The 19,998-nt window shown below is 47.4% G+C and overlaps 1 protein-coding gene across 1 annotated transcript in view; it reads left to right on the forward strand.

Annotated features, from left to right (window-relative positions):
* Window positions 1–441: 441 nt before the first annotated feature.
* LOC141155124 (uncharacterized) overlaps window positions 442–19,998 on the forward strand; it is a 153,984-nt gene continuing 134,427 nt past the window's right edge. Inside the window, exons 1-3 of the mRNA XM_073641796.1 lie at window positions 442–524; window positions 790–891; window positions 1,107–1,193. Of these exons, the coding sequence (XP_073497897.1) occupies window positions 479–524; window positions 790–891; window positions 1,107–1,193 (235 nt within the window). The 5' untranslated portion in view covers window positions 442–478. The remainder of the gene's footprint in view (window positions 525–789; window positions 892–1,106; window positions 1,194–19,998) is intronic.

Consider the following 19,998-nt stretch of genomic DNA (forward strand, 5'->3'; position numbering starts at 1 on the left):
AGAGGCCTATAACTACAACCATGCCACCTACTAGCACAGAAAGCCCAACAACTACAACCATGTCACCGACAACCCAGAGGCCTATAACTACAACCATGCCACCTACTAGCACAGAATGCCCAACAACTACAACCATGTCACCGACAACCCAGTGGCCTAGAACTACAACAAGGCCACCTACTAGCACAGAAAGCCCAACAACTTCTAGCATGCCATCTACTCCTAAAGGTATGTTACTTAATTTAATAAACTTACCATAGAGTATTGGATCTTCAGCCTTGCTATTTGGCATTCTTCCGAATGAAGAGTCTCGCCAACAAAATTAATTGTGGAATCAATCTAATGCAAGTGAATCTAGCAGCCTGCTTTTCCAATTGCCATGTCCATCCTGTATAAAGAACGATGATGATAATAATATTCATCTCTTCTGAACATAGGAAAGGACTGCTGGTGCCTTCCTCAAAGTTGCACCCCAGAAATGTACTACAGTTATTTCTGTGCCCTTATACCGTGTGAATGTCCGCGTAAGTAAAATTTACTTCCATATTGTTTAACTGTTTTCACTTTAAGGCAGAATTTTAGAATTTACATGTAATATTGAATCTAAATATGTGCAACTATCTTTTCTGATTCAGTTCTAAGGTTGTGATTGCATCAAAGGTTGACTTGCTCTGTGTTAGATATGTCACTGTCCACCTTACATATGTAATGACCACTATTATATTGTTTTCTTTCTTAGGTATAATTTTATTTTTTTTCTTTATTTTCTGCTTTTTTTTGTTGTTCCAGGGCCAGTCAGTACTACTACTACACATCCTCCAACTACTAACAACATACTATCTACTACCACACAACACCCAACAACTACCACCATGCCATCTACTCCTCAAGGTATCTTACTTCATTTTTTAAACTTACCATAAGGTATTGGATCTTCAGCCTTGCTATCTGACGTTTTTCCAAATAAAGAGTCTCTCCATCAAAATTAATTTTGGAATCAATCTAGTGCAAGTGAAACTAGCAGCCTGCTTTTCCTATTGTCATGTCCATCCTGTATAAAGAATGATGATGATGATAATAATAATATTCTTGTCTTCTGAATATAGGAAAGGACTGCTGGTGCCTTCCTCAACACTGCAGCCCAGATATGTACAACAGTTATCTATGTCGTCTTATACCGTGTGAATGTCCACGTAAGTAAGATTCATCACAATATTATTTAACCCTGTGATCTTTTTAAGGCAGAATTTTACAATGTATGTGATATATTGAATCGATGTAGGTGCAATTTTCTGCTCTGATCCAGTTCTGATCTTATTGTTCTACAGTACTGTGCAAAAGTATAAGCAGGTGTGGAAAACAATGGTGCAAAGTGAGAACGCTTCAAAAATAAAAGTGTAATAATTTATGTTATCAATTACCAGAATGCAAAGTGAAAAGCAAAAGAGAAATATAAATCAAATCATTATTCATTGTGACCACTGGAGATGATGGAATCGATTCTACTCGAATCAAATTCAATTTGTCTGGTCACGGTGAATTCAAACAATTTGCAAATCGATTTCTGTGAAATGGCAACAAAAATGTTCGCCACCTTTCCACACATTAAAGAAGAGTATAAATCACAAAATGCTGATATTACTTCAGGCACGACCAGGTGGGCTTCCCCATAATGCCTTGCAGCTATTACATCACATAGTACAATGCAGCCAATCAGGAGAGATTATTATAGCCTGCGTAAAATCTAAAGCAGGGAATGCAGCAGCCGTTTAAGGTTGATTTTAGGACAGTGAGCAGACGTCAAAGCTCACAGCTCAGCAATAGAGGTGGGAAGAGAAAGCGCTTAAACATTGGACAAATACTCCAGGCAATAATATGTTGAATAACGGCAGCAAAGAAGATAAGAGTCTGTGAATAATACAGAATTTCAGTTGATATGGGGGAAGAGAAAGGAGAGGTGGAGCTGACATCCATCCTGATTCATTTCAATTACAATCGCAATCTATGGGCATAAAAGGGGACAAACTTATGGTGTGGCCCCCATGCTCCCCTGACCTCAACCCCATTTAAACCTCTGGAGCATCATCAAAAGGAGTGTATATGATGGCGGGAGGCAGTTCACATCTAAGCAACTGCTCTGGGAGGGTATTCTGTCCTCATTCAAAACAATTGAAGCAGAAACCATCCAAAACCTGACAAATTCAATGGACGAGAGAGTTCCGAAGCTCCTTTCGGACAAGGGGTCCTATGTGCAAATGTAACATCACCTAGAATAAAGTTTTGAGGTGAAAACTGTTTGATTTCAGTTTGTAATAACCTGCTAATGCTTATAATTTCAAAAATGACCATTTTTTTGTTCTTTATTAAAGTGAAAAGGTTGAAAACCCTGCTGTGCATAATAATTTGGAACATGCATTTTGAGTGCAGTTTGAGTGTTTTATTTTTTTTTAAATATACTGTTATCATAGGCATTTTGTACAAAAACCTTTCAATTGTACTCTAATAGTTATTTGACTGGAAAATTACAATGACTGCAATTCATATAGGTAATTTGGGAAAATCTGAGAAAATATTATTTGCATAATAATTTGGAACACAGTGTACAGCTACTTGAGGCCAGACTTAGGACTCTGGAACAAGCTGCCACGGTGGCTGATATCACTGCAGTAGCTACCCAGGCAGCTTCTTATGCAGCCAATCTGGTTAACTCGGCTGCTGAGAATGCTGCGGCAGCTGCAACCGCTCCATTACCCCATTTTGCTCTCCTGGAAAAATTTTCTGGTGACAGCAAATCCTGCAGAGGTTTTATTAATCTGTGCTCCATTCAGTTGGAGATGATGGAGGCATGGTTCCCCTCCGAAAGGGCCAAAGTGGGTTTTGTCATTTCATTACTTTCTCACAGGGCCTTGGAGTGGGCTACACCCCTGTGGGAGCGGAGTGACCCGGTAGTGGCTAATGCTGGTCTCTTTCTTACAGCCCTAAAAAATGTCTTCCTAGGTCCTCAGGTCACGCATGATACGGCTCGTATGCTTCTTGCGTTGGTCCAGGGTTCGGTCACCGTCAGCCACTATGCCATCTAGTTCAGAACCTTAGCGGCTGAATTGGATTGGTCTGAGCGGTCTTTAATCCCGGTGTTCTGGAGGGTCTGGCTGGGCATATTAAAATGCTCTATCTACCAGAGAGATTCCAACCTCCCTGGAGGAGTTAATCTCTCTCGCTAACCGAATAGATTTGCGTCATGCAGAACACAAGTTAGAGCTGAAGGTCCCCAGACCTCAGTGTCGGTTGGCACCATCCTTCTCTAGACCCATTTTCAAACCCGTGACTCCAGACCCCGAGCCTGAGGCTATGGATATATCCCGGACTGAGTCTAGCCCCTCTCGATCACCCGACCTGCACATCTCTTGGAGTACCCCATTAATAAGGGTTCCAAGCAGTCGGGAAAACGAGTGTGTCTAACCGCCGTTGGAGGAGGTATGTTAGATTCCAGGGCTCCTTCCTCCAAATTATTGTATAAGGTGACATTGTTCTTCGGAACAACCACAGTTACTGCCAAGGTGTGGGTGGATTCTGGCGCTGATGGCAATTTTTTGTCATCTACTTTTGCCCAAAAGCACGCCATCCCTATAGAGTTACTGCCAAGACCAATGAACATTAGGGTAGTCAACGGTTCACTCCAGGACACGCAAATCACCCACCGGTCGATTCCCCTCACCATGTCATTTCCTCAGGGTCACCGGGAGGTTATCTCCTTTCTTATTATTCCCGGTGGATTAGATGAGGTGCTATTGGGTCTTCCATGGTTACATTGTCACACTCCACACATTGACTGGAATACGGGGAGAATTTCTTCCTGGAGTGAGAATTGTGTGTCTCAGTGTATGGTTACAGTCACCCAGAGGGTAGTCTCTGAGCCTTCTACCGATGTGGCCCCCAGCACAGATCCTCTGTCTGTCCCCGAGACCCAGGTCTTGTCAGATTATATCAAAAAGAACCCTCGGGTAGACCTTTTGTCCCGGTCCATGGATACGGCTGAGGACGATGACAAGCCCAGGCTCACCGTTCCTTCAGGAAGTATGCAGAAGGTGGCTCCAGTGTCCTTAAACCACGTCCCCTCGGGGAGGACGTTCGTTCCCCCTAATCTACAAAATGAGGTGCTCTCCGGGGCACATTCCCCTAAGATCGGAGCTCATTTTGGGGTCAAACGTACCACAAAGTTCCTTCAATGGTCCTATTGGTGGCCCCGGTGGCGCCAGTACGTTAAGGAATATGTTCTTGCGTGTGTCTCCTGTGCGAGAGGTAAATCATCCCGTCAAAGTCCGGCTTGTCTTCTCCACCCTTTACCCGTGGCGGACTCCACAGATCTGACCCCGCTTTTTCTGAATAATGGCCAACATCTGCGCGTTCCGGTTCCTATGCCAGTTCCCTCTATGGAACCTGGGGTCAGAGATTTGGCTCTGGAGGCGCAGGAGGTTTGGGAGCATACCCAGGATGCTATATTGGCCTCCAAGAATCGAATGAGAGAGTCGGCTGACACTCTTCATCGTCCTGCTCCCGTATTCTATCCGGGCGACAGAGTGTGGCTCACGGCTCGCAATACTAAAGTACGTGGGGAATCTGCTAAGTTTGCCCCCCGCTTTATTGGTCCTTTCAAAATTTTGGCCCAAGTAAACCCTGTAATGTACCGTTTACAGTTACCACGACACCTGAGGAGTCACGACTAGTGTTGAGCCACCCCCGTAGTGTTCGAGTTTGGTTCGGTTTGTCGAACACCCGTGTGTTCGCCGAACTGTTCGTCGAACTGTTCGTCGAACACCTTCGAACACCGTTAAAACCAATGGCAGGCAAACAAAAACACATAGAAACACATAGAAAACACCTTCAAAGATGTCCAAAAGCTGACAAACTGCTCAGAAGACATAGCTAACACATGGAAAAGTGACAAGTACATATAGTCATGCGAAAAGAAAAGAGGTGGAGGAGTAAAAGGAGGGGGAGACACAGATATAGGCATGTCATGCCCTTCTAAAATCCAAAAAGTGAGAAGCCGACACGGCCAGTCCGTTCCTGCCCGTGCCACCTCCGTGTCGCCGGGTTTATGCCAGAGCCGCGGTGGACCCTGACGGCCAGCCCCCCTCTCCCAATACTGGTGCCTGTCCGCTGGTGGGTCGAGCGAGCCCCCCTGTGGTGGAGGCAGCTCTAAGCTTTTTAATTTAAATTGTCTCTCTAATTTGAATGAATACACTTTAAATCCTTTTACAAGGATCTATTGGAGGGCAAGTCTCATGCCAGCAGCCGCGTAATTCCAGCTCCAGTAGCGTCCACTAAAGCTGCTGCAGTTAAAAAGCTTTTATAAGGATCGAGCTTGGCTGTCCACCGCAAGGCATCCTACCGCCAGTCCCAGCCCTTATGCCTTGGGGTGCCTCCTGATGCTCTTCACTGAGTATCCCGTGGTCCCGAAGCATTTCCTTTGAAAAAATGAAGTGTCCAAACTACAGGTGGTGTAGCTTGCTTAACAGCCGGGATAATCCGCTGACTAGCAGACACTGCTACTAGGCACAAAGTATTTCCTGGGCTAGATGCAGTTAAAAATTTGTAATTAGATACTCTCGTTGGATGCTGAGAAAGCATTCCATAGAGTCTCCTGGCACGCCATATATTATTCTCTTAAAAAGCTTGGGGTAGGGGTCTAGGGGACCCTTTTATAGCCAAAATCACGGCCCTGTATCGCAATACGTCACCTAGGCTGAAGATAAATGGAACTGTAGCACCCTGAGGGCTCGGTTGCTACAGAGGTATTGCACCTCACCCAGAGGTGTGATATCTCACTCTCAGATAAGGATGGAGTGTGGATCAGGACCCGACACCTGCATGCATTACACCACATTGCCGTGGGGCAGGGCGACCAATATGCCCCTGAGATGGGCACGACAGTCCCTGTCCCTGGCTGGAGTGGGGGGAGGGAACACTGAGGAAGGGGAACCCTGTAGTGCAGGAGCAGGGAGGAAGCAGTTCCTGGGTGCATTAAGAAGGGAGTATAAAAGGTGGGCACCATCTTAGTTCAGTGCAGAGAAGTCTGAGCAGAAGTGACAGGGAGCAGGGGCTCTGCATGAGCTCAGCTCCAGGGGCGGGCCTAGTAACAGAGGCCCAGGCCTGGAAGAGGGAGAAGGAAGGAAGAGAAGCGGAGAAGGCTCCAGGAACGAGGAATGAAGGGATCCCAGGGGTGCGGACGGGCGAGTCGCCACCGCACGCCCGAATCCACCTGCGTGGAGGGGTCAGGCCAAAGGGGGAGACTGGTCCCCGAAACTAGTGGAGGCGGGAAACGACCCTCAGCTAGAAACCGGAGGCTGTGACATTTTATGTGGCGCAGCCCCTCGCTACACCCGCTAGGAAGGCACCACATAGGGTCAGGGAAACTGGTGCTAAGTTTACCAAGAGGAGGCCCGAGGCAGCCGGACAGAAGGGTTGGTAAGAAAGGCCAGACAAAGGACACACAAAGGGGGTCCTGTGAAGCGCTCAAAGTTATCTGGGAGTTGTCTGAGCCCCTCACCTGGTGAGCACAGTACGATGTGGGCAGCCGTTACATGCAGAAGTGGTCTGGATAATAAGAACTGTGAGTAAAGGCCCTGGACTGCATCACTGACTCCGTGTCGTTACTGCTGCTGCCCTGCACCATCACCCCCATCCTCCGCATACACTGCCCTGAGGCTATACTCCTCCCGTGGGGACTTATGCTACGCTCTGCTGCACCCACAACACCAGCCTCAGCGGTCTGCCCTGCAGCGGCGGTTCCCTCTGACCACAATCCACGGGTGGCGTAGTCGGACATTTAAACATCAAAACCACATAAATAGTTCCGCCACTGGTTTGACCGCCCTGAGCTACGGAACCGGGTCGCCGCCACGGAGACTACAACCACCAGCATCCACCAAAAAGGGTCCGGCTCCGGGTGTCCCAAGGCCCAGGGGGCGCGTCAGAACATTTTCATCACCTTTCATAATCACCAATGGGACAAGGCAGGGATGTCCTCTGTCCCCTCTCTTATACATCCTCGTGACGGAGCACCTGCTCTCATCAATTCGCCATAACCCCAATATTAGGTGGATTGAGGTGGGAGGCACCGAGTACAAGTGCTCTCTATTTGCTGATGATGTCCTAGTATATATCACTCAATCACATATATCCATCCCTGCTGTTATGGCTGAAATAGATCACTTTGTTACATGGTCAAATTTTAAAATCAATGCAGCGAAGTCTGAGGCCCTCGATGTCTCCCTCCCCAAATCCATACAGGATTCCAACCAGTCCAACTTTCCCTTTGCCTGGCCCTCGCAGGGTATCAAATACTTAGGAATTCCTATTCATAGAGACCTCTCCCATCTATGTTATCTTAATTTTGGGCCCTTTATTGAACAACTCCATACAGACCACATTTGGCAAGTTAAAACTGTAAGATTCACTACGTGAACCACTGGTGTTTTGTGGAAAAGCACATGTACACTGTGTTCCAAATTATTATGCAAAAAGTGTTTCGGAGTGATAAGGGAAGAATTTGTTTGTTTGTCAGTTAAACTCATTGATGGTGATGTGTGTCAGGGCTCTTTATATCACTGTAAGCAATTGCAGACACCTGTGCTAATTAGTTTGGCAGGTGTGTCCAATGAAAGGCAAGACTACTTATGAAGGCTGTCCCACATTATTAAGCAGCCTACATTTTCTGCCAAAATGGGAAAGAAAAAGGATGTGTCGGCTGCTGAGAAGCAACAAATTGTGGAGTGTTTAGGTCAAGGCATGACTACAATCAACATTGTGCAATGATCAGGATGAAGTGTCTTGGCAGTCAAGAAGTATGTAGCTGGTTCACAGTACACACGTGTACGTGCTGATAAGGGCAAATTGAGGACTCTTTCCTACAGGCAATTACGTCAGATTAAAAGAGGGACGTCAAAAAAGCCTTGTAATAGCAGCAGACAAGTTTTTGAAGCTGCTGGTGCCTCCAACGTCCCCCGAACAACAAGATGCAGGGTCTTTCAGAGGTTTGCAGCTGTACGTACGCCATCCTGTCGACCTCCTCTATCCACTGCACACAAGCAGAAACGGCTCCAGTGGGCCAAACAATACATGAAGACTGACTTCAAAACTGTTTTGTTCACGGATGAGTGCCATGCAACGCTCGATGGTCCAGAAGGATGGAGTGGAGGATGGCTGGTTGATGGACACCCCACGCAAACACGGCTACAGCACCAATAAGGAAGAGGTAGAGTAATGTTTTGGGCTGGAATCATGGGGAGAGAGATTGTCGGCCCCTTTAGGATCCATGAAGGGGTAAAGATGAACGCCATAATGTATGTGGAGTTTCTCAAACAGCACTTCCTGCCATGGTTCAAGAAGAAGAACCGTGTATTCCACAGCAAGATCATTTTCATGCATGATAATCCACCGTCTCATGCTGCACATAACACATCTGCATCTCTGGCTGATATGGGCATAAAAGGGGACAAACTTATGGTGTGACCTCCATGCTCCCCTGACCTCTACCCCATTCAGAACCTCTGGAGCATCATCAAAAGGAGTGTCTATGATGGCGGGAGGCAGTTCACATCTAAGCAACAGCTCTGGGAGGGTATTCTGTCCTCATGCAAATCAATTGAAGCAGAAACCATCCAAAACCTGACAAATTCAATGGACGAGAGAGTTCAGAAGCTCCTTTCGAACAAGGGGTCCTATGTGCAAATGTAACATCACCTAGAATAAAGTTTTGAGTTGAAAACTGTTTGATTTCAGTTGCTAATAACCTGCTAATGCTTATAATTTCAAAAATGACCATTTTTTTGGTCTTTATTAAAATGAAATGGTTGATCGAAGAGTGTGGGGGATCTAAGAGTGTGGCAACCCAGTAGTCAGGATTACTTCGAATTCTGACAATCTGAGGGTCATGTTGCAGGAAGTGCAGCAAGAAGTCACTTATGTGTCTTGCGCATCTCGGAGCCCCACAATTATTTTCCGGGCTAGATGCAGCTAAAAATTATTATTAATTTGAAATCTGGTGGAGCTTAGTATAGATGGCCTAATATAATCAGTACTGCACACTGCTACAAAGCCCAAATTATTTTCCAGCCAAGATACAGATAAACATGATTAGTAATTTTAAATCTGGTGGAGCTTAGTATGGATGGCCTAATAGAATCAGTACTGCACACTGCTACAAAGCCCAAATTATTTTCCAGCCAAGATACAGATAAACATGATTAGTAATTTTAAATCTGGTGGAGCTTAGTATAGATGGCCTAATAGAATCAGTACTGCACACTGCTACAAAGCCCAAATTATTTTCCAGCTAAGATACAGATAAACATGATTAGTAATTTTAAATCTGGTGGAGCTTAGTATAGATGGCTTAATAGAATCAGTACTGCACACTGCTACAAAGACCAAATTATTTTCCAGCCAAGATACAGATAAACATGATTAGTAATTTTAAATCTGGTGGAGCTTAGTATAGATGGCCTAATAGAATCAGTACTGCACACTGCACGACAAAGCCCAAATTATTTTCCAGCCAAGATACAGATAAACATGATAAGTAATTTGAAAGCTTAAAACGGTTGGTGAGGTGATTTTAACCAATCATCAAGCTTTTACTCTCCCCAGGATGACACACGGGTAGAAAAGTCGTTTCGGATCCATGATTTGTTCATCTTTATGACCTTGAGTCTGTCTACATTATCAGTGGAGAGCCGCGTGCGCTTATCTGTCAGCACACCACCAGCAGCGCTGAACACACGTTCCGACAGAACGCTGGCTGCGGGGCATGACAAGATCTCCAAGGCGTAAGTGGCGAGCTCCGGCCATTTATCCAGATTGGAAGCCCAAAAAGAGCAAGGGTCCAGTGACACAGTCATGGCTTCAATGTTTACTTGGAGATACTCCTGTACCATTGTCTCTAGGCGTTGACTATATGTCAGACTTCTTGTCTCCTGTGGCCTTGCAAAGGATGGGCTAAAAAAGTGGTGAAATGATTCCGCAAAATTGATGTTACCAGCAGATATTGTTTAACATGTGCTCCAGCATGTAAATCACTGGAATAGTCATGCTGATAATGGCATCGTCTGCACTAAACATCTTCGTCGCCATTTCAAAACTGTGCAGAAGGGTGCATAGGTCCCTGATCTGAGACCACTCCTCCAGCGTGATTTGCCCCACCTCTGGATCTCGTTGGCCCAGGCTATACATCAGAACGTATTGCACCAGGGCCTGTGGGTGCTGCCACAGTCGCTGCAACATGTGCAGAGTTGAATTCCACCGGGTAGGCACATCGCATTTTAGCCGGTGAAGTGGCAGGCCCAACGACTTCTGTAGAGATGTAAGTCGCTGAGCTGCGGGATGCGAACGGCGGAAGTGAGCACACAGCGACCGTGCCCTCTGCAGAAGGCCATCTAGTCTGGGATAGTGGGCTAAAAATTGCTGGACAACCAGGTTCAACACGTGAGCCATACAAGGCACGTGTGTGACATTGCCCCGGCGAAGGGCCGCACCCAGGTTTGCAGCATTGTCGCACACGGCCTTCCCTGGTTTCAGGTCCAGTGGAGACAACCATTCATGAAATTGGTTCTCCAGAGCTGACCACAACTCCTCAGCTGTGTGACTCACATTTCCCAGACATTTCAAAGTAAAAACCGCCTGATGACTTTGAGCCCTACTGCCAGCATAGTAAGGAGTAGTGTTGAGCCACCCCCGTAGTGTTCGAGTTCGGTTCGGTTCGTCGAACACCCGTGTGTTCGCCGAACTGTTCGTCGAACTGTTCGTCGAACACCTTCGAACACCGTTAAAACCAATGGCAGGCAAACAAAAACACATAGAAACACATAGAAAACACCTTCAAAGGTGTCCAAAAGCTGACAAACTGCTCAGAAGACACAACTAACACATGGAAAAGTGACAAGTACATATAGTCATGCGAAAAGAAAAGAGGTGGAGGAGTAAAAGGAGGGGGAGACACAGATATAGGCATGTCATGCCCTTCTAAAATCCAAAAAGTGAGATGCCGAGACGGCCAGTCCGCTCCTGCCCGTGCCACCTCCGTGTCGCCGGGTTTGTGCCAGAGCCGCGGTGAACCCTGACGGCCAGCCCCCCTCTCCCAATACTGGTGCCTGTCCGCTGGTGGGTCGAGAGAGCCCCCCTGTGGTGGAGGCAGCTCTAAGCTTTTTAATTTAAATTGTCCCTCTAATTTGAATGAATACACTTTAAATCCATTTACAAGGATCTATTGGAGGGCAAGTCTCATGCCAGCAGCCGCGTAATTCCAGCTCCAGTAGCGTCCACTAAAGCTGCTGCAGTTAAAAAGCTTTTATAAGGATCGAGCTCGGCTGTCCACCGCAAGGCATCCTAGTGCCAGTCCCAGCCCCTATGCCTTGGGGTGCCTCCTGATGCTCTTCACTAAGTATCCCGTGGTCCCGAAGCATTTCCTTTGAAAAAATTAAGTGTCCAAACTACAGGTGGTGTAGCTTGCTTAACAGCCGGGATAATCCGCTGACTAGCAGACACTGCTACTAGGCACAAAGTATTTCCTGGGCTAGATGCAGTTAATAATTTGTAAGTAGATACTCTCGTTGGATGCTGAGAAAGCATTCCATAGAGTCTCCTGGCACGCCATATATGATTCTCTTAAAAAGCTTGGGGTAGGGGTCTAGGGGACCCTTTTATAGCCAAAATCATGGCCCTGTATCACAATACGTCACCTAGGCTGAAGATAAATGGAACTGTAGCACCGAGGGCTCGGTTGCTACAGACGTATTGCACCTCACCCAGAGGTGTGATATCTCACTCTCAGATAAGGATGGAGTGTGGATCAGGACCCGACACCTGCATGCATTACACCACATTGCCGTGGGGCAGGGCGACCAATATGCCCCTGAGATGGGCACGACAGTCCCTGTCCCTGGCTGGAGTGGGGGGAGGGAACACTGAGGAAGGGGAACCCTGCAGTGCAGGAGCAGGGAGGAAGCAGTTCCTGGGTGCATTGAGTAGGGACTATAAAAGGTGGGCACCATCTTAGTTCAGTGCAGAGAAGTCTGAGCAGAAGTGGCAGGGAGCAGGGGCTCTGCATGAGCTCTGCTCCGGAGGAGGGCCTAGTAACAGAGGCCCAGGCCTGCAAGAGGGAGAAGGAAGGAAGAGGAGCGGAGAAGGCTCCAGGAACGAGGAATGAAGGGATCCCAGGGGTGCGGACGGGCGAGTCGCCACCGCACGCCCGAATCCACCTGCGTGGAGGGGTCAGGCCAAAGGGGGAGACCGGTCCCCGAACTAGTGGAGGCAGGAAACGACCCTCAGCTAGAAACCGGAGGCTCTGACATTTTATGTGGCGCAGCCCCTTGCTCCACCCGCTAGGAAGGCACCACGTAGGGTCAGGGAAACTGGCGCCAAGTTTACCAAGAGGAGGCCCGAGGCAGCCGGACAGAAGTGTTGGTAAGAAAGGCCAGACAAAGGACACACAAAGGGGGTCCTGTGAAGCGCTCCAAAGTTATCTGGGAGTTGTCTGAGCCCCTCACCTGGTGAGCACAGTACGACGTGGGCAGCCGTTACCTGCAGACGTGGTCTGGATAATAAGAACTGTGAGTAAAGGCCCTGAACTGCATCACTGACTCCGTGTCGTTACTGCTGCTGCCCTGCACCATCACCCCCATCCTCCGCATACACTGCCCTGAGGCTATACTCCTCCCGTGGGGAGTTATGCTACGCTCTGCTGCACCCACAACACCAGCCTTAGCGGTCTGCCCTGTAGCGGCGGTTCACTCTGACCGCAATCCACGGGTGGCGTAGTCGGACATTTAAACATCAAAACCACATAAATAGTTCCGCCACTGGTTTGACCGCCCTGAGCCACGGAACCGGATCGCCGCCACGAAGACTACAACCACCAGCATCCACCAAAAAGGGTCCGGCTCCGGGTGTCCCAAGGCCCAGGGGGTGCGTCAGAACATTTTCATCACCTTTCACAATCACCAATGGGACAAGGCAGGGATGTCCTCTGTCCCCTCTCTTATACATCCTAGTGACGGAGCACCTGCTCTCATCAATTCGCCATAACCCCAATATTAGGTGGATTGAGGTGGGAGGCACCGAGTACAAGTGCTCTCTATTTGCTGATGATGTCCTAGTATATATCCCTCAATCACATATATCCATCCCTGCTGTTATGGCTGAAATAGATCACTTTGTTACATGGTAAAATTTTAAAATCAATGCAGCGAAGTCTGAGGCCCTCGATGTCTCCCTTCCTAAATCCATATAGGATTCCATCCAGTCCAACTTTCCCTTTGCCTGGCCCTCACAGGGTATCAAATACTTAGGAATTCCTATTCATAGAGACCTCTCCCATCTATGTTATCTTAATTTTGGGCCCTTTATTGAACAATTCCATACAGACCACGGTTGGCAAGTTGGAACTGTGAGATTCACTACGTGCACCACTGGTATTTTGTGGAAAAGCACATGTAAGATTCTGCAACAGTCTCTGCTGATACTCCTGCATGCGTGCATCCCTTTCTATGGCAGGAATAATTTCTGCAAATTTACTTTTGTACCGGGGATCTAACAGTGTGGCAACCCAGTAGTCAGGATTATTTCTAATTCTCACAATTCGAGGGTCATGTTGCAGGTAGTGCAGCAAGAAGGCACTCATGTGTGTTGCGCATCCAGGAGCACCAAGTCCCTGTTGTGTTGGTGGCGAGGTAACAATCATGCTTCCTTCCTCTGTCCTCTCCCCCCAACCTCGCACAACAGAAATGTGATCAAGGTCTCCCTCATCTGATGAGTCTTCCATCAGTTCGTCCTCCACTTCTTCCTGGGCTCCTGCACCTTCCTCACTAGTTTGGCTGCTACCATGCGCCCTGGTAAAATCATCTCCCGCACCCTCACATGCCTGCCGCCCTGGTGCTGCCGACCGTCTGGACCTTGCAGATGTTAGCCCTTCCGCATACAACTCCTCCTCCTCTACTTCCTCCACCTCCTCTTGTGCCACCACCTGACTCCGAATTCTGTTTAACATGTGCTCCAGCATGTAAATCACCGGAATAGTCATGCTGATAATGGCATCGTCAGCACTAAACATCTTCGTCGCCATTTCAAAACTGTGCAGAAGGGTGCATAGGTCCCTGATCTGAGACCACTCCTCCAGCGTGATTTGCCCAACCTCTGAATCTCGTTGGCCCAGGCTATACGTCAGAACGTATTGCACCAGGGCTTGTCGGTGCTGCCACAGTCGCTGCAACATGTGCAGAGTTGAATTCCACCGGGTAGGCACATCGCATTTTAGCCGGTGAAGTGGCAGGCCCAACGACTTCTGTAGAGATGTAAGTCGCTGAGCTGCGGGATGCGAACGGCGGAAGTGAGCACACAGCGACCGTGCCCTCTGCAGAAGGCCATCTAGTCTGGGATAGTGGGCTAAAAATTGCTGGACAACCAGGTTCAACACGTGAGCCATACAAGGCACGTGTGTGACATTGCCCCGGCGAAGGGCCGCACCCAGGTTTGCAGCATTGTCGCACACGGCCTTCCCTGGTTTCAGGTCCAGTGGAGACAACCATTCATGAAATTGGTTCTCCAGAGCTGACCACAACTCCTCAGCTGTGTGACTCACATTTCCCAGACATTTCAATGTAAAAACCGCCTGATGACGTTGAGCCCTACTGCCAGCATAGTAAGGAGGTGTGCAGGATCCCTTCTGCGCAGTTAGAAAGCTTGTGGCATGACCAGACAGGCTTTGGGTGCAGGTGGAAGACCGAGAGGAGGTTGAGGAGGCAGAAGCAGTGGAGGAAAAATGACATAAAGAGGATTGACGCACAACTCGTGGGGACGGCAAGACTTGGACAGCAGCCCCTTGTCCTGCTGTCACCATAGTTACCCAGTGCCCAGTCAGCGACATGTAACGCCCCTGTCCATGCCTACTCGTCCAAGTGTCTGTGGTGAAATGCACCCTGTCACACACAGAGTTTCTCAAAGAAGCGGTGATGTTGTGTGCGACATGCTGGTGGAGCGCAGGCACACCTTTCTTTGAGAAGTAGTGCCGACTGGGCATCTGGTACTGGGGCACTGCGACGGACATAAGGTCTCGAAAATCCTCTGTGTCCACCAGGCGGAAAGGCAGCATTTCTGTAGCCAAGAGCTTGCAGATGGTGAAATTCAACCTCTTAGCTTTCTCATGGCTAGGAGGAAATGGTCTTTTACTTGTCCACATCTGAGGGACCGAGGGCTGGCTATTGTGCTTAGACGGGGTTGATAAGGGTGTCCCCGGCAAACTGCCGGTCTGTGAGGAAGATGCAGGCGGACATGTTAGGTTGCCTTGATCCAAAGGTGGTGCTATCGATGTCGGACAGCGCTCAAGACCAGCTGGTGTTACCACCTCCAAAGAAAATGATGACCTGCCAATCACGCTGGCTGTTGCGGGTAAAGAGGTGGCAGGTCTGCGCCCCAAAACAGGTGTGACTGCTGTCCCCCCAGTCACAGAGGATGAAGAGGCTGCGGATGCACAAGATATGGCAGACGGTGGTTGGCCCGGCCGGCTAGACCGCATTGTAGCACACTGAGCTTCCCACTGCAACTTATGCTTCATGTCCATGTGCCGGTTCATGCATGAAGTACTCAAACTATGTATTTTTTGGCCTCTACTTAGCTTTTGCTGACAAATGTTACAGATAACACGAGTTGGGTCATCTTTATCGATCTGAAAAAATGCCCAGGCTATGCAAGGCTTAGCACCCATGCGACCTGAAGAGCCACCACGACTTGTGGTGAGAGGCAGAGTTGTGTTTGAGGATGCAGTTGTTGACGTGCTTCCAGTACTACGTCTCTGTCCAGGAAGGCGCAACCTGACCTCGTCGTCACTAGCATCTTCCTCCACCTCCTCTGCTGACCTCATCTCTTGGCTGACTGTGGGTTGACAGTAAGTGGGATCTCCGACCTCATCATCATCACCCTGTGCGTTATCACACCCGTCGTCCTCAGAGCCAACCTGTTCCTGCCCTGACAAAAAACTAAAGTTGTCGCTCCAATCAGGTATTTGAGTCTTATCATCGTCTTCCTCATTGTCTCCACCAACAGGAGTTACAGTTTGGGAATGAGGGTCTACATTATGGTCAGAACCTTCTGCGTCTGGTCCTGGATCCGACTCATAAAGATTCTGGGCATCAGTGCAGATCATTTCCTCGTCTGGATTCACAGAAGCGCTGGAGTCGACCTCTGATTCCCAGGCTATAGTATGAGTAAACAGCTCTGCAGACTCAACCATCTGTTCTACCTCATACTCAGACGGGCAGCTGGAGATTTGGGAGCTGTGAGGAAGCAAGTGCGATTTGGGTGACACCTTTGAGGACTGGAGTATTTGTGATGTTGAAGTTGATGTGGAGGAGAGCCCACTTAAAGGAGCACTTGATATCCGTTGAAGCACCTGCTGTTTTTGTGCCTCATCTGGAATTTGTAGCGATTGGCGTGGCCGTAAGAAAGGGATCTTATCACATTGTCCGCTAAAAGAAGTAGACATTTTAGTTTGGCTGGAAGATGGTCTTTCTTCTGCACCTACCCCACGGACACAACCTTTTTTCCCCTTCCCAACACGCCTATTCCCCTTTCCACCAGCAGCAGGCCTTTTTCCACTCATTTTGGTGGTTAACTAATTCACAACTCTGGAGTTGTTTGCACAAAAAAACAATGGATGGTAACCGAGCAGAGCTGAGTGGCCAAACTGTGGTATTAGGCCAAAACTATTGGCTGGGTTAGATGCAGAAAAAAATTATTTTTAATTTGCAACCTGATGGAGGTCAGTATAGATGGACTAATAGACCAAGTCCCACACACCGCTAGAAGCCCAAATATTTTTTCAGAGCTAGATGCAGAAAAAAATTATATTCAATTTGCAACCTGCTGGAGGTCAGTATAGAAGGACTAATAGAACAAGTCCCACACACTGCTAGAAGCCCAAATATTTTTTCAGAGCTAAATGAAGAAAAAAATTATTTTTAATTTGCAACCTGATGGAGGTCAGTATAGATGGACTAATAGACCAAGTCCCACACACTGCTAGAAGCCCAAATATTTTTTCAGAGCTAGATGCAGAAAAAAATTATTTTTAATTTGCAACCTGATGGAGGTCAGTATAGATGGACTAATAGACCAAGTCCCACACACCGCTAGAAGCCCAAATATTTTTTCAGAGCTAGATGCAGAAAAAAATTATATTCAATTTGCAACCTGCTGGACGTCAGTATAGAAGGATATTAGAACAAGTCCCACACATTGCTAGAAGCCCAAATATTTTTTCATAGCTAAATGAAGAAAAAAATTATTTTTAATTTGCAACCTGATGGAGGTCAGTATAGATGGACTAATAGACCAAGTCCCACACACTGCTAGAAGCCCAAATATTTTTTCAGAGCTAGATGCAGAAAAAAATTATTTTTAATTTGCAACCTGATGGAGGTCAGTATAGATGGACTAATAGAACAAGTCCCACACGCTGCTAGAAGCCCAAATATTTTTTCAGAGATAAATGAAGAAAAAAATTATTTTTAATTTGCAACCTGATGGAGGTCAGTATAGATGGACTAATAGACCAAGTCCCACACACTGCTAGAAGCCCAAATATTTTTTCAGAGCTAGATGCAGAAAAAAATTATTTTTAATTTGCAACCTGATGGAGGTCAGTATAGATGGACTAATAGACCAAGTCCCACACACCGCTAGAAGCCCAAATATTTTTTCAGAGCTAGATGCAGAAAAAAATTATATTCAATTTGCAACCTGCTGGAGGTCAGTATAGAAGGACTAATAGAACAAGTCCCACAGACTGCTAGAAGCCCAAATATTTTTTCAGAGCTAAATGAAGAAAAAAATTATTTTTAATTTGCAACCTGATGGAGGTCAGTATAGATGGACTAATAGACCAAGTCCCACACACTGCTAGAAGCCCAAATATTTTTTCAGAGCTAGATGCAGAAAAAAATTATATTCAGTTTGCAACCTGATGGAGGTCAGTATAGATGGACTAATAGAATGATGCTATGCCCAAAAGATTTTACTTCACTAGGTGCAGTAAAAAAATTGGTATTCTATACACAGGTGGTATATCTTGCAACACAGATAGGCTACTCCACTGACTAACACACTCTGCAATAGGCCAAAAAGGATTAGGTTTGCTAGATTCAGCCAAATGCTGTGAAAAAAACTTGCACAGCACTGGCACAGACCTGCCTGGCAAAAACTGATAGGAACTGATGTAACCTAGTCCTGAAAAGGACTCCAATTACAATTAGTCTTTACTCCCACAATCTATCTATTTAAGAGCACAGACCTGCCTGATAAAAGTCGTAGGAAATGCTGTAACCTAGTCCTTAAAAGGACTGCAATCACAACTATTCCCTACTCCCAAGCTATCTGTATATTTGTGCGAAAATTGGCTTGAAATTAACAAGGTATAGCACACACAGCAACAGCGGTGCCGTCTAACACGCAGCTGCAGCAGTGAGAAAATGGTGGCGACGGGGAAAATGGCTTGGTCTTATAGGGCAAGGACATGTGACATACACTGCCAATCACACATGCCCTTGCTTGTGTGAAAAAAAGCACTTCGCTCCGTGTGTGCGCTGCTGATAGGCTGACAGATTGCACCTCCCCACTGCAAATGCGGGAAAGAGAAAAAAAAATGGAGATCTTCATTGTTCCTGCAGATATCCATCCCCTGCCCCTCCCTCCGCCCCGCTGTACACTCAAACTGCGTATTAACATTAATTTTCATCATTACTGAGAAAAAATCCAGTTATGATTTTGGTGCACGAACAGTTATCGAACATAACCTCGAACAGCCGAATTTTTCTCAAATTGTTCGTGTTCGCCGACCGGCTCGAACACCGCCCAAAACAGCTCGAATTTGAGATTGGCGAACAGTTCGAGTAGAACAACGCTCATCTCTAGTAAGGAGGTGTGCAGGATCCCTTCTGTGCAGTTAGAAAGCTTGTGGCATGACCAGACAGGCTTTGGGTGCAGGTGGAGGACCGAGAGGAGGTTGAGGAGGCAGAAGCAGTGGAGGAACTTTGAGATAAAGAGGATTGACGCACAACTCGTGGGGACGGCAAGACTTGGACAGCAGCCCCTTGTCCTGCTGTCACCATAGTTACCCAGTGCCCAGTCAGCGACATGTAACGCCCCTGTCCATGCCTACTCGTCCAAGTGTCTGTGGTGAAATGCACCTTGTCACACACAGAGTTTCTCAAAGAAGCGGTGATGTTGTGTGCGACATGCTGGTGGAGCGCAGGCACACCTCTCTTTGAGAGGTAGTGCCAACTGGGCATCTGGTACTGGGGCACTGCGACGGACATAAGGTCTCGAAAAATCCTCTGTGTCCAACAGGCGGAAAGGCAGCATTTCTGTAGCCAAGAACTTGCAGATGGTGAAATTCAACCTCTTAACTTTCTCATGGCTAGGAGGAAATGGTCTTTTACTTGTCCACAGCTGAGGGACCGAGGGCTGGCTGTTGTGCTTAGACGGGGTTGATAAGGGTGTCCCCGGCAAACTGCCGGTCTGTGAGGAAGATGCAGGCGGACATGTTAGGTTGCCTTGATCCAAAGGTGGTGCTATCGATGTCGGACAGCGCTCAACACCAGCTTGTGTTACCACCTAAAAAGAAAATGATGACCTTCCAATCACGCTGGCTGTTGAGGGTAAAGATGTTGCAGGTCTGCGTCCCAAAACAGGTGTGACTGCTGTCCCCCCAGTCACAGAGGATGAAGAGGCCGCGGATGCACAAGATGTGGCAGACGGTGGTTGGCCCGGCCAGCTAGGCCGCATTGTAGCACAGTGAGCTTCCCACTGCAACTTATGCTTCATGTCCATGTGCCGGTTCATGCATGAAGTACTCAAACTATGTATTTTTTGGCCTCTACTTAGCTATTGCTGACAAATGTTACAGATAACAAGAGTTGGGTCATCTTTATCGATCTGAAAAAATGCCCA

Source organism: Phyllobates terribilis, unplaced genomic scaffold (genome assembly GCF_046119375.1).
Source record: "Phyllobates terribilis strain yellow unplaced genomic scaffold, ASM4611937v1 Scaffold_7__3_contigs__length_470593459, whole genome shotgun sequence".
NCBI lineage: Eukaryota > Metazoa > Chordata > Amphibia > Anura > Dendrobatidae > Phyllobates > Phyllobates terribilis.